The following is a 13,788-nucleotide window of genomic DNA, read 5'->3' as shown; positions in this document are numbered from 1 at the left end:
ACAGTTCTCTCTGATTAGGACCAGACACACAAACTCAGAAGTCACTGTCAGCATTCTTGAGGGACTCTACTTCCAAGTGTTTAGAGTCAATTAATATTCAAATACTTAAAACATATTGTCCTCTACCTTGAAATCCACTCGGATTCTGTGGACTCCATCTGTAGGTGGCTTTTGCTTGGAACTGCTCCCATTAGTCAAAGTGCTGAGCAAATTCAGCGTGCTGCTTTCTGGCTTGCTTATAGGAGGGGGCTTTTCCTAGTCAAGTAAAGGAGCCTGCATTAATCCCAACCTCAGACATCAAAACTTCAACAGTAATTAAACACTGTACATGATTTATGTACCAGAAAAACAACAACAAAACCCAATTCGTAACATGACAGAATTAACATGTGTATAAAAGTTGCCATAAGGTAACCATTCTGCAATCCATTTTGAAAGCATTCCACAAACAACTGCATTTCTAATTCAATTTGTTGCATCTCCCCCTACCATCAGGTTATTCTCTCTGATTAGTGTCATTTTTTGCTTTGTTCCAGTGGGGCAACTCTTGGGGCAATTACGACCAACACATTTCTCTCTCAGATTTAAGTGTTGCTGTGCTTTGTTCTTCAAATGGACAACCTAACGTTCACCCCACGACACACAAATCTCAGTAAGAATTAACAGCTAAGCTGAAGTATGGGCATACACCAGATAAATTGGCATCCACATACTGGCACGAGGTAAAGCCTAGCGTTTGTACAATTTGCTCAAACTCACAAGAAATGACACGTTTCTCATTGACAAGACTGAAAACTTCCTCCTCAAATCCCACAAAAGATCCTGAGTAGCATCAGGAATCGAGTTAGATCGGTCTGAAATCAGCATTCAAAGGAAAAGGAGCAGGACTGAATTCCTACAGGTATTTCAAGTACACAAAAATGTGCAGAAGGGTTAAATAATACAGTTTTACTTTCTAGACAGACAGAGGGATGCTCTCGAAATGTCTTGACTGTGTACAAAAAACAGTATTCACCTTTTCTTTTGGTTTCTGTTTCACAGGGAAAGTTGGACGGGGAGCAATTTTTTTCTGTTTGTTTTGTTCTGTGCCTAGGAAGGGGGAAAAATTATGAGTATTTCAAGTAACTAACAGGCACCTGCAGAGAAGGGAAAAAAACAACAACCATATAATGAGATGAATTTTAGACCTCCATTTTTCTACCATCTTTGTGACTGTGCATCACCACCTACGACTGGGACAATCTGCAAGGCATGGCCAGTCGAACCTGCTCTGCTAAAACTCTGAGGTGTTCCAGGTGCAAAGCAACAGAAGTCCTGGAGCTGCCTTTTTGGTCACTGTCCACGTGCAACGCTAGGCTATGTTTTGTAGGAAGACATCACACTCCTGTTGTTTCACATTCAGACTGTCAGCAAACTTAACAATATTGAAAACATACTTCAAGACTGTCGAGACTACATGACTAAAAATCACATTAAAGGTCGTCACTTATCTTCCCATCCCAATAAATTATGCAGTTCAATAAAAGGAAGCCAGTTCTAAACAAAATTCCCAAAATAACTTGCTTTAATTTCACCAGATCATAAGGCATTTATCAGTCTTAAAATCCAACAGATTTTAGCAGCATTAATACTGTTACTTAACGGGATTCACGATTCAAACATATTGAAGATAAACAGTCCCATTTACCTATTTCTGGCTGTGGAGGCTGCTTTTTCTTAGGCTCAGAAGCAGTAACTTTTGGTGCTTCCTTTTTCAAAGGTCCTGAGCTTGGTGGCTGAGATGGAGGGAGCTGTACTGGCTGGGCTGTTTGTTTGCCAGTCTTTCTGGCACCAGATGCAGGGGTCTGTTTGGGCTCTGGTGGGGGCACAGAGGAATTCCCATCCTCATGCTTCTCCTCCACAGGCTTTCGAGCAGGTTCGCTGCTCTTCTTTACAGCACTGTCTTCTCTTGGTACAACAGCTGGAGGAGTTGGTTTCTGTCCAGAGTCCAGTTGGTTCTTCCCAGAATGACTTTCTTTCTTTTCATTTGTCTTGGATTTCTTCTCTTTCTTTTTTGCAGCTAGAAAGAAAAAAGCATCAGTGAAGTAACACATATAAAATCATGCAACTTCAGATGACTCGGTGCATTTAAAAAGCTTTATTTTGAGGGAGTTCAGCATCCTGACCACTGTGACAACATGCAAACCTCCAGAGGTCCAGTGCCAAGGACACAGGGATTTAACAAAATACATATGACATACACACAGCTCACTTAAGGCTTCTGTCAGAGATGAGGATGTGCCAATATCAGTCCTCATATCACTTAGGAACAAAGAACCAAACCTCTGAGAACTGGCTGAGCTTAAGTGCTGAGGGAAGGCTCATCAGCTGCCAGCAGCTGTTCCTTACAAAAAGGAGGAGAAACTGCAAGTAGAGCTGAAAAAGATAACTGCTGTCTGTTTACAGTTGCTAGCTGTATTCGCATCTCTCCTACAACTTTTACAGGACCCAACAAAACAGTCAGGCTCCCTGTTAGCGTTTGCTTTCATACTAAACTTCTACAGCTGTGCGCAGTTGCAATGAGAGCAAAGAGCAAAATTGAAGGTATGAAAATTTCTCTTGTCCTGCACTTGAGCCAAACCTCCCAGCCTACCTTTAGCTTGCTTCTGGAGATATGCTTTTGAAGGCATCCACTGTAGATTCTGACACTTTCTCATTCTACAAAGGAAGAAGAAGTCACCCAATCAGAAATCAGAAGAAAAACGCAGGTGTTAGGAAGGCATTCTGTAAACATTCAACATGATGGGAAAAAAAAAACACCAGCAAACAAACCCATTATCCATGCACCCACCAAATTTCTCCAAACTGTTCTCTCCCTCTTCAGAAACATTTAAAAGAATCTAATTTTCCTGTATTTTCTTTTTCCCCCCTACACTTACAACACAATTTTGAAGATAATAAAACTCTGCTTCACTGGTAAATACCCCATCAATTCCATTTCTTAGAAACTGCCATTTGAGTAGCATCAGAATACTTCTAAGAACTCTAAAACATCAAAGACTCACCAGTAGGTTTTATGTAACACAAACAGGCCATTTCAGATAAAAAATATATATATTCTGTTTCCATGAAGTGGGATTGAAGTGTGACGAAATATTTTTTAAGTGCTCAGTTCCTGTTTTCCTCACGTCTAATGCATGTTGTCTTCTAAACACTGAGCAACAGACTGTGTTTCGGCCTTCGTTCTTGTAGTAAAGTCAGTGGTTTTGAAAGCCAGCCCAAGGCCTGAGCAAAGCTGCTAGGAGTTAGACTACTTATGTTCAGAAGTCTGCTGACTGTTTTCACACAGATGAGCACTCCACAGCAATTCTCAGAGCTGCACTTTATAAATAGCTTTTATATGACAACAATCTTTCTGATACCACTTCATTTGCTGCCTTTTCAGACAGATTACCCAGTCTGGAAAAATCAATTTGATAGAGCAATTAAAAAAGCAAAAGGTTCAGACTAAGTGATACGTATAAAACGATGGGAAATCTAAGTAAGGGAGTTATTTCTTAATGATATCCAGAGACATCCTTTTATATGAAGTGTATATTCATGAGATAAACTTCATTTGGAAAAAAAAGGCCCTCCATAAATGCCTTCTGGGAGAACAGGAGGTAAAATATATATGCATACATCACCATTCTTGCAATAATAATCCCTCACTCAGAAGGTGGTGAGGCACTGGCACAGGTTGCCCAAGGAGGCTGTGGATGCCCCATCCCTGCAGGCATTCAAGGCCAGGCTGGATGTGGCTCTGGGCAGCCTGGTCTGGTGGCTGGCGACCCTGCCTGTGGCAGGAGGTTGAATCCAGATTGATCATTGTGGTCCTTTTCAACCCAGGCCACTCTGTGATTCTATCAACGAGCCATTCTGCTGAATGAAAGTCACTGGTCTCATTTCAAATGGCTCTCAGTGCTACTATGACAATTTCTTCAAAGCAGGAAGAATAAATTGGAAGTGAACTTCAGAAAAAGACCTCATGAAAAGCATGCCTTGAATCAGGATCAACACTCCTAAATTAAACTGCGTTTAATTCCCTGTAGTGATCCAGCCTCAGCTCAGGCCAAATTCATCCAAAGCCTACACAACAGGACTAAAAGCCTGCTGTTTCCCATCCCATCGTGTGGGTGTGCTTATCCTGCTCCATACAGAGATTAACCAAGCAGTTTCTCAAACACTCAGACTTACTTGCAGCACTGCTTCTTTATATTCCGCCCACCAAACTTGGGTTTGTCCAGACAGTTAGTGCAGACACCACAATCCTCTGGAACCTGACAGCCTGAGCACTGCCCACAGCGCCTTGAGCGTCGGCCCTTCTTCACTGGAGGTTCCTGCTGTGCCTTGTTTCTCGTTACCGGCTTAATTGGTTTGATAGGTGGAGCAAGAGGTTCAGCCTCTTCGGAGCCAGCTATTGATGATTTGTCTATTAGAAAAAAAGTTTGCTGAATTCACGCAAGTCCAATGATGTTTCAGAAGTATTTAATGAGCTCATGGAGTCTACTGTGTTAAATCTAAGTTCATCCACAGAGCCACATAAGGGGCGTGAGCGACCGTGTCTGTATACATGCACGCATACACACACACTGCTCCCAAGAGATCTCAAGTGCAGCACAGAACAGATTTTTATAAAAATTAACAATGGTTAAAAGGATTAACCTTGTCTCAGTGGCATGTTAACACGGAGCCCAGATCTGCTTAACATACTATCCCTTATTAACTGCTCGAAGATCTCATTCTCATAGGCTCAGACATGGCTGTACTTATTACAGATGTCAAGATGCCATTAACCCAACTAGTCAACGAAAGCAGGCTTTCCATGAATCCACAAGTGAAAACTGGAAGTCTTACCATCATTCCCCATGGAAGACAGAATCTTCTCTCGCTCTTCCCACGGTAAGGCACTCAGAGTGGGCATGTCATCAGGAAACACCGCTCGCTTACGGCCCAGGGCAACAGCTGCTCTCCTGCAAACATGCTTTATTCGTGGTCCTCGGACTGACGTTTCTGATGAATCGCTCTCTTGTCCCTGCATTTCAAGATATGAAAACAGACGGTGTTCCTAAGAAAGGCACAAAAGTGGGGCTGTGACACATGCAATGGAAACTTCTAAATAACCTAAGAAGAATTAAGAAGAATTGAAGTACGCCCTATCTTGCATTTTGTAAGAGCCGAGGTAAAAATAAAGACTCTCAGCCTTCTAAGCCTCAGATATCCACGAGAAGAAAATTCAGAAGAAGTTTTATTCGTTTGGATTTACAAAGTTTCTACCTGCTAGGAGAAAGCTAGTAGAAGTAGAAGTAGAAACTCACTCATGAAGCCTTGTTACCAAAGCAGTGGCATTAAAACCCAGAGTTGACTGGAATCAGGATAAACAGACTAATGTTGGGCACTGACTGATCTGGCAGAAGACAGAAGTCAGTCAAGCTGTTTAAATCAGGCTTTTTCACAGCTTTGTAGCTGCTAGGATGAGGGCACTGTGTTTACTGAGGTGATAAATGCAGCAGCTTAGTCAAATTTTCCCCAAACAATTAATTGCAGGGGTCTGGGTTTCTTAGTATAAACATAAAACATGCATACACATTTTCCTTTCGGGCCAAAAGACAAGCACTAGTAATTTCTAACATGAACATTCTCAGGGAAAGTAACACTTCAAATAAAAAAGGAAATATTCTGTGAAAAGGTATTGCTATCATGTAACACCTACCTTGATAGCTAAATAGATTGCAGGGTGGGTTTGTGGTGGGGCAAATGCAGAGAGGGAAGACAGGAAAGCAGTAGGAATCAGTTTTCCAACCAGATGCAAAATCCCAATGGACTTTGCTTCTGCCCATAAGTAACAGATCAGATCATCATATGAGACAGTAACAGAAGAGAGCTCAAGATTAATTCCATCTTCAGAAAAACGACTGCAGTCTCTTAGAACCCTGCTTTTAAAAATGCACATTACCCTTGATGTTCACTTTGCTTGCATGTGTACAGAGAAACCTAACAACCAGCTTCACTGCAGCGCTCTCCAAAAATGCACCCAGCTCCCCCTGAGCTGAGCACACAGCAGCTTTCTCTCCCCCTCAACTTCTGCCCATGCCTTCTCATTTTTGGATCCCTTACCATCTGTTGCACTAACAGCTTCTTAGCCTGGCATGTTCATTCTTCATGCTCAGGATATGAAAGCTGCTTGTGATCTGCAGTGAAAATGCCAAACAAGATGGACCCCAGCAAAAGAAAAAGAAAATAATAAAAGAATACCTGTGCTTTTGGCTGATCTGCTTGTTTGAGGGACTTGCTCTTCTCGATCTTGTACAGCTGGGCTTTTGCTTTTTTCAGAAGACTGGCTACCCTTTTGTCAGTCATTGGCAGTTTGTCTGCTTGAGCCAACATAGAGCTGATGGAGGAAGCGGAATGTTTAACGGTGCTTGAAGCAGGAGTAGAGAGACGCAGAGCTTTTTCCTTCTCCAAAGCCGGCACAGCAGGGCTGAGGTCCAGATCTGATTTGTCTAACCCCCCTCTACCTTTCTTGGATGTTTTGGTTTTGATGGCTGTTGTATCTACCAGAGCAGCAGTGGAAACATCTGCCACAGGATCTATTGCTGTAGACTTCCTCCGCCCGGCAGTTTTTTTTGCAGAAGATGATGCTGCAACATCTTCACTGACAACTTTTTCTTTGGGCATTTTACCTACAGGAAACAAAGCAGAGCTACTCTGAATTTCTGACCCTTTTCTCCTTTTCTCTTTCCTTGACTCACGCTTGTTCTCCTTCTCTCTCTCTCTGTCTTTCTCTCTGCTCTTGTCCTTCTCCACACTCTTATCAGCGTCTTTATCTTTAGACAGTTCCTCTGTTGCCCTGTCTTTGTTTCTGCCTCTCTCTGTCTGGGGACTTGTTGTGAACCAAGGAAAGAGAGGAGTAGGACTACTAGATGAGAAAGGCTCTGCTGGAGTGCTAGTCTGCTTCCTTTGTCTCTGGCTTCTTTCTGCTGATTCCCCAGACTGTGTTAGGGAATGGGAAGGAAAAGTAAAAGTTGAATTTAAGGCACTAGTGGCAAGAGAACTAACAGAAATGCTAGTTAATGAGGAAGAGACAGAAGACTGTGGGGTGAGAGTTGTCAGGTCAGAGGTACTAAGTCTCCCACTTCTGGTCCTCATGGAGTGCGAAGGAGATCTGGGTTCTGAGCGGATAGGGCTAAACACTTTTCTCTTTCGTTTCCTAGAAGAGACACCTGTTGCAGAAGTTCCCGTAGTGGTTCGACCAACGGATGAGGGCAAAGTTACAGATTCAAAGATTCTGGAGTGGGCCTCGCTTGGAGTGAATCTCGGAGCTCTCAACAGAGGACTTCTCTTGTGCATATCAAATCTTGTTCCAGAATGAAGAGAAAACAGACGTGCTGGAGCCGTGGCACCTGGCGTCGAGAAGCCAGATGCAAAGCCAACGTCCTCCGGTGTCAGCGGTGGGGGTCTAAAGTTATCAAATATTGGCTTGCGAATAAGACCCTCTTTGGCATATTTTGCTGATGAGAAGTACTGTGGTTCTGACCTGGAATGCTTTAGAGAGGTCCACCTAAACGTTGGCTCTCGTAGAATTGATTTACGTTTCTCTTGCATTGGTGCAGCAGAAGCAGGAAGAAAGGGTGAGGCTAAAGGTATGGTAGGAGGCATAAGCCAGGGAGTGTGGTCTGAGATGCCAGAAGCAGGTTGCAGTGGTGGAGGAGGAGTGAGCAGAGGGGGAGGAGGAGAGGAGGAGGACTGCTGCTGTGGCACACTTGGCAAGGCTGACAGCTTTTTAGCAGCCCTCTGGCCAAAACTTCTTTCTGTTATGGAAAACCTTCTGTTTCTCCTGTCGCTGTTATCATTCTCAGGGGACTGAGAAACGGGTAGAGGTGTGTGAACTTCTGGAGTATTACTTCGCTCCTCAGAAAGCGTCTGCATCTCCTCAGAAGCCTGAGAGTCCGTAGACGTGTCGACGCTTGGGCTACTGGACCGGGAGGAGTCTGAAGACATCTGAGATGAATGCTGAGAAGCAGCACTGGATTTTTCACTGGATCCACAAGACGTAGCACTGAACCTGCTGTTTGGCGTGGATTCTAGTCGGGATATTTTAATAGGAGGGTCGTAGTCTTCATCTTCAATGAACCGCTTGGGTGTTTTAATAATCCGTGAAGAGATAGCACTTACAACTGGCATGATGAACTGTCGGATGTTTTTAAGCTGGGTTCTCCCCTTTCTGCCCTGCAATTTGGCTGCTTCTTTCTCAATCTTTTTTTGTGCCCCCTTCTTAGCCCTCTGCAAGAGTTGCTTAGCGATTGTTGCATCTGTCCTTTTTGTGGAGGGTATGATCCTAACAGGCTTAATCCTGCGTGGACTCTGTCTGACAGCAGTCTTCTCTTCCTTCGTAGGAGGCGGCGTGCCATCCTTTTCTTTACGTATCCTTTGGGGTTTCTCCAGCTGTGAATTTATGACCAAGCTCGAGGAAGTCTTTAAACGTTCAGAAGATGGCGGCCTTCCTCTCCTGCGCACAATCTGAACGCTTTTCCTCCCTATTTGAAGTTTTGCCCCAGGCTTAAATTTAGATTTTAGTGGGGAGAGTTTACTAGTTCTTAATTTCTTAATTTTAGTTGCTTGCTGAAATGTAGTGGATGGTGACCTTTTGATTTTTTTCAGACTCTCTTTATCTTCTTTGCTTCCCTTCTGAATATCTGATGCGTCCTTTACTTGCGACAACTTGAACTTTACACTAGTAAGCGTTGGAGGTCTTCCTCGTCTTTTTTCCCCGCTTTTCAGATCCTTCTTCTTTACTTTCTCCATGGACGTGGTTTCAGACTTGCTTGAAGGGGAACACACTGATGAAGAGTCTGACAGTACAGCTGAACTTCGGTCAGAACTGCTCCGGGGCCTCCCACGAGGTTTTCGTGGACTAGATTTAACTGAGAGGGAAGTAGAGAAAGCAGAGTACACATTAAATTTCTCTGAGCGTCAGCTCAGCGTTATCCAGGTCACACAGGTATTTACTCAGTATAAATCACATAACACAGACAAGTTGCTAAAATACCTCGGTTAACAAATAAAAAGAGCATTTTATCAATATAAAGAATTCCATCACAAAGTAAATCTCTTAAAAATCTCTAAGTGAAGTAATACAAAAGAAAACAAAAACCCTGGTTTTAGCTTTGAAATACATTCAGCATTCAAGACTCCAGTTAGAATCATCAAGCAGATGTGCACGACTTGATTACTCACCTCTGCCAGTGCCTCTCAGTTCATACCCAGCTATTCCACTTCTGGGTCTTCACATAGCTCTCACTACATACTTCATTCTTCATGTTAAATGCCCTATTAGCAAGGCTGTCCACAATAAAATTCACTGGCAAGGCCAAATTGAGTAGAGCATTGCGGTGAATGAGCAGAGTACTGTGGTGAGAGCAATTATTGACAAGAACCTAAAATCAAACCCACTCATTTGCTTTCAAACCCATTGTGATTTCATCCTATCTCTTCAACAGACCAAACCTAAAGACACCACAATGACAGACAGCATCCAAAACTAAACCGAATCCAAGGACCATCCAACAGCCTTTGTGGTGGATGAGATTTAAGACAAGAGGCAGGAAAGACAAGAGAAGAGCATCACAAAGGAGCACAGGAAGACAACATCCATTCCTGCGACTTGAACATACCTGTGGGGGACCGGGTGGGACTTTGTACTTTGATTTCTTCATCTGAACCAAAACCTAGGAACTGTTCATCCTGAAACAAAAAAGAGGATTAACATTTGGGAGCTTCAGCAGGGCCTTTACTTCCCTCCAGCCCCCACTCTGAGCAGCTTCTCCCTACTCCCACCAGAGCCACGCTCACAGCCCCTGCAAGGAAAGCACACAGTTTCATGGCTTCCGTCAACCTCGCAGGCCTTCAGATGTAGCCCACCTCAACACCTCCACCACCCAACGGCCTCCAAGCTGAGCAACAGGCTGGAGGTTGCTTGACTCCAGCTGCTGACGTGAAGACGGAGCAATCCTGAAGGCATCGTCTGTAACAGCACTGACACCTGCAACAGCACTGAGCGTATGGAAAACAGCACTAACCACCATGGTTTATTTTTTATCCTGACAATGCAAACAGAAACCAAGAAGAATTGGGAAAAAAAACCAAAACACTACAACAAGTGCTGTAAGACAAGGTGCAGACAACAAACTAAGTAGCACCAACACAAGGCGCATCTCAACTAGCAAAAGAGCTCATGCTACAAAAAGCTGCTGAGTCGTGAAATGGCCATTTTTGATACAGCAAAGCAAATCAATATTCCAATGCAATGTTCCAGGCATTCCGTTCACATGAAGGCAGGTTTCTCATGGAGTATGCAAATGCAAATCCTCGTGATGTGCCACCAATGTTTGTGACTCTATTTTTATGCTGATCTGTGTTTCCTGGTGCAATTTCACCTCGAGCAATTCTGTTTTCCATTCTTCAATTCCCTCTGCACTTACAAACAGGTATGCCATTGCTGCTTGCTTCTTTAATCACCTGTGCACCCTGGCTGCATGCTGGAAAGTAACTTCTTGTTCTACCAGGAAGGTGCCACAGCTCTACTCGCACCCCTTTCTAACAACTCAAGTCTTCTCTGAGCTCTGAGAGAGGAAGTACTTGAAAAATAGTATGCTGAAAGGACAAAGGTGCAGTACTATGGAACAGGAGACCTTCAGCAGTGCCAATCAACAGCAACTGCTTAATTTAGCTCTGGGCTCATTCAAGAGTATGTTGAAACAGTGCTTTTTCCCCATCTTGTGCTTCATATGTTAAATACCTAATTCACTTACACTCAACTGCTGAAACAATAGTTTAGGTTTAAAGAAATTAAACCACTTGCCACTAATCTGTATGACCATCCCCAGGAATTGGAAATTCACTCAGGTATTAGAAAATGCAAACCCAAAATACACCAATTCTACTTGGGTAGCTGAGCTAGCCCAACCCATGGAGGTTTCACACCCCAATAGTTTGCTAGCTGAATGGAACTTGACACATTGAGAAGCCATTCAAGCTTTCAGAAGAGAAAACATTCTAGCACACCTACTGCAATAGAGACAAACAGTGCTACATAAACTCATAACTCAATTAAAAAAAAAAAGTATACCCCAATGGCAAAAAGTGCTGCTTCTACCTGATGTATCTTGCATTGGGCAGAAGAATCCATGACCTTTCCCTGAAAGGTATAAACCACCACTTCCCAACGTTGATTCCACATTAACAGGAAGAGAAGCCAATGCCAAGCTGTGAGCCAGCAGTGCAGAGCAGCACTAAGATCCAGGCGTCAGGACAAGCAGCACGCTGCCAGTCCATGAGGCTCAGCACGAGGCTGCAGGGAGCAGCACCAGAGCAGAGCTGTTCTGAGACCAAACCACAGCCCTCCAAAATATCGATTCCCAATCTCTCCTCTAAACAGTGCCTTCCAAGCTCAGCCACTGGCATTCAGCCCTGAACTTTCACTGGTTTTCAGTTTCCTTCCTTTCTTCCCTTACATCCCCGTTAATGTAGCTGTCACTCCCACTATGATAGCTTCATATTCTCTCTTCCTTGTCCTTCTGTTTTACAAGAGCAGATCACAAAAGCGATGCTCCCACGCTGCTTGCAGTGCTCTCTCCTGACAAGTCCAAGAGTCCAAGCCGCTGTTAGAGCCACACCACCCATCCCCACTCCCAATGCTCCCTGCACATCCACCTGACCTGCTCTGGATTTTTTTGTTTGCGCTCTGCTCACCCAAAATTTCATCTGCCTCTTCAAGCACTAAGAGAGACTATGGATGGAGCTGTGCAGGATGCATGTGAAAAAAGCTGACAGCTACAGGTTTTGGAGCAGAGAATGCTCTTCATAAGGGGGCTGCTGAGCTAAAGTGAGGGAAAAAATAATTAAACTCTTTGCTGAGAAGAAGGCTAACAATAACTATTAATCCTAAAGACCACTTGGTGTAAAAGATAGCAACGATTTCTTTCCATAAAGCAATTCAGTTCCAAGTCTCTCAGCTCCAATTAAACATCCCCTGGTGCTCCATTCATTTGCTGCGCAGAAACAGCGCTGAACGAGGGGAGCTCACAGCTGCAGCTCTGGACCCACAGTGCTGCTGTGCAAAAAGCACCTCTACAGAACAGGCTGCTGAAAGCAGCCCCTTTAAGGCTTTTAATACCAAAAGCAACTGGAAGATTTGGTCGTCAGGTCTCACACAAGCCTGTCCTACGTGGAAGTTCGTAATCCCAGCAGGTACAGTTGTGTAAGTTGGGGTTTCTTCTTCATTTGGGAAAAATCAATAAATGAGACTTGAGGAAAATCATGCCCCACCAAGAAAGGCCGTCACCACCTTACATTATACAAAGCCCTTGGAAACTTGCAATTAAAAATAAGCTTACTTAAAATAACAAAGGGGCAAAGGCGCTGTGTACCAGCAGTTAAAGCCTAGGAAAATAAAACAATTATGTAGTTATTGCCATGAGGTGGCAGTTTGGCATTCAAAGATAAGCGTGGAACAGGCAGAAGCCTCACTCCTAATGGTTCTCCTGCCCAGAACAGAATGCTGGGTTTGAAGAAACCAGAACTCACAGCGCAGCCTGCAGGGGCTCCAAGTAACCCCCTCCACCTTTCCCTGAGCTTAATGAAAAGAAATAAGGACTCGAGCACTACTTTTACTTCCCCTAAGAAGTTTGCTCACATCTGCTTCCCTGCGGTCTGACCCAGGTCAGGGCTTCCTTACAAGCGCACAGGGAGGAAAGCTGGAGAAAATTCAAGGAAACTTGCACGGCTTCTGCAGAAGAATCCCCATTCCTGCCGTTCTGAAAAGCAGCATCCCATAAGATCTCACAAAGCCACCATCCCGCCCCAGCCATCACAACACAACTTGGAGATATACAACCTCTCATCAAACAAACGGAGCCTGGGGCCACGAAGCAAATAGGATAAAACACAACTGTCTAACAGTCCTGATTTGGAGTGCCTCTAAGTTACTGTCACTGATATGAATGCTGTTTTCTGTTGCGTTGTCTTTTTTAATTACATTTTTCACCATCCACACCATAATCCACAAACCAGAACCTGCATCATTTTCACTGACCACTGTTATATTACAAGTCCAGTGGGTTAAATAAACCCTGGCTTCAGCCCAGTACCCTGGGGATGATCGTCCTCTCTTATTCCCTACTAAGCAGTCACAAGAATTGTCTACAGTGAAGAGGCTCTCCAAAAAAATAATTACTTTGGCTCCATTTGCAGAAGTAGCATGACCAATATGCCATTCAAGTTTGTTTGGTGATGTTCACGAGGGTATCGTTGACCTCCAAGTGGTCATTCTCACAAACTAAGAAGGAGGCCATGCAAATTAGCCAAATTAGCAACGATGGAGAAGGCTGCTAAGCACCGGTATGCATCTGCATGGCTGTCATCCATTCAGTCAGTCCTATGGCAAAACTGAATACGGAGACAAATAAAGCAGGGAGCCTCCCTCCCTCCTTTTTTTTCGCAGTTGTTATAAAGCATGACAGATGGAGAGTGATTAAAAACCACGACGGTTTGCACACGACCTCATTTACCTGAGAAAGAATAACGCAACACAAAGGTCAGTCGGGATTATAAGTAATGGGATGAGGACAGGCTCACCTGACGGGCAAGGCTCAAAACAGCTCTGCATGCAGGGGCTGCCCCAGGTGGGCTGCACAGCTTCCCATGCACCTCCCCACCCAACACTCAGCTCACAGCCCAGGTCAGACCTCAAGGCTGTGAGCTGATGAGTGC

The 13,788-nt window shown here is 44.1% G+C and overlaps 1 protein-coding gene across 1 annotated transcript in view; it reads right to left on the bottom strand.

Moving 5' to 3' along the window:
- Window positions 1-13,788, bottom strand: part of KMT2A (lysine methyltransferase 2A) — a 41,942-nt gene that overhangs the window by 21,023 nt on the left and 7,131 nt on the right. Inside the window, exons 2-9 of the mRNA XM_079545913.1 lie at window positions 9,693-9,762; window positions 6,274-8,942; window positions 4,876-5,053; window positions 4,216-4,450; window positions 2,633-2,697; window positions 1,688-2,059; window positions 1,016-1,089; window positions 127-255 (exon numbers count right to left, since the gene is read on the bottom strand). Coding sequence (XP_079402039.1) covers window positions 127-255; window positions 1,016-1,089; window positions 1,688-2,059; window positions 2,633-2,697; window positions 4,216-4,450; window positions 4,876-5,053; window positions 6,274-8,942; window positions 9,693-9,762 — 3,792 coding nt within the window. The remainder of the gene's footprint in view (window positions 1-126; window positions 256-1,015; window positions 1,090-1,687; window positions 2,060-2,632; window positions 2,698-4,215; window positions 4,451-4,875; window positions 5,054-6,273; window positions 8,943-9,692; window positions 9,763-13,788) is intronic.

The sequence above is a fragment of the Tetrao urogallus genome (assembly GCF_951394365.1).
Source record: "Tetrao urogallus genome assembly, chromosome: 22".
NCBI lineage: Eukaryota > Metazoa > Chordata > Aves > Galliformes > Phasianidae > Tetrao > Tetrao urogallus.
Note: the sequence above shows the minus strand (reverse complement) of the source record. Positions and strands in the feature narration are given on the sequence as shown.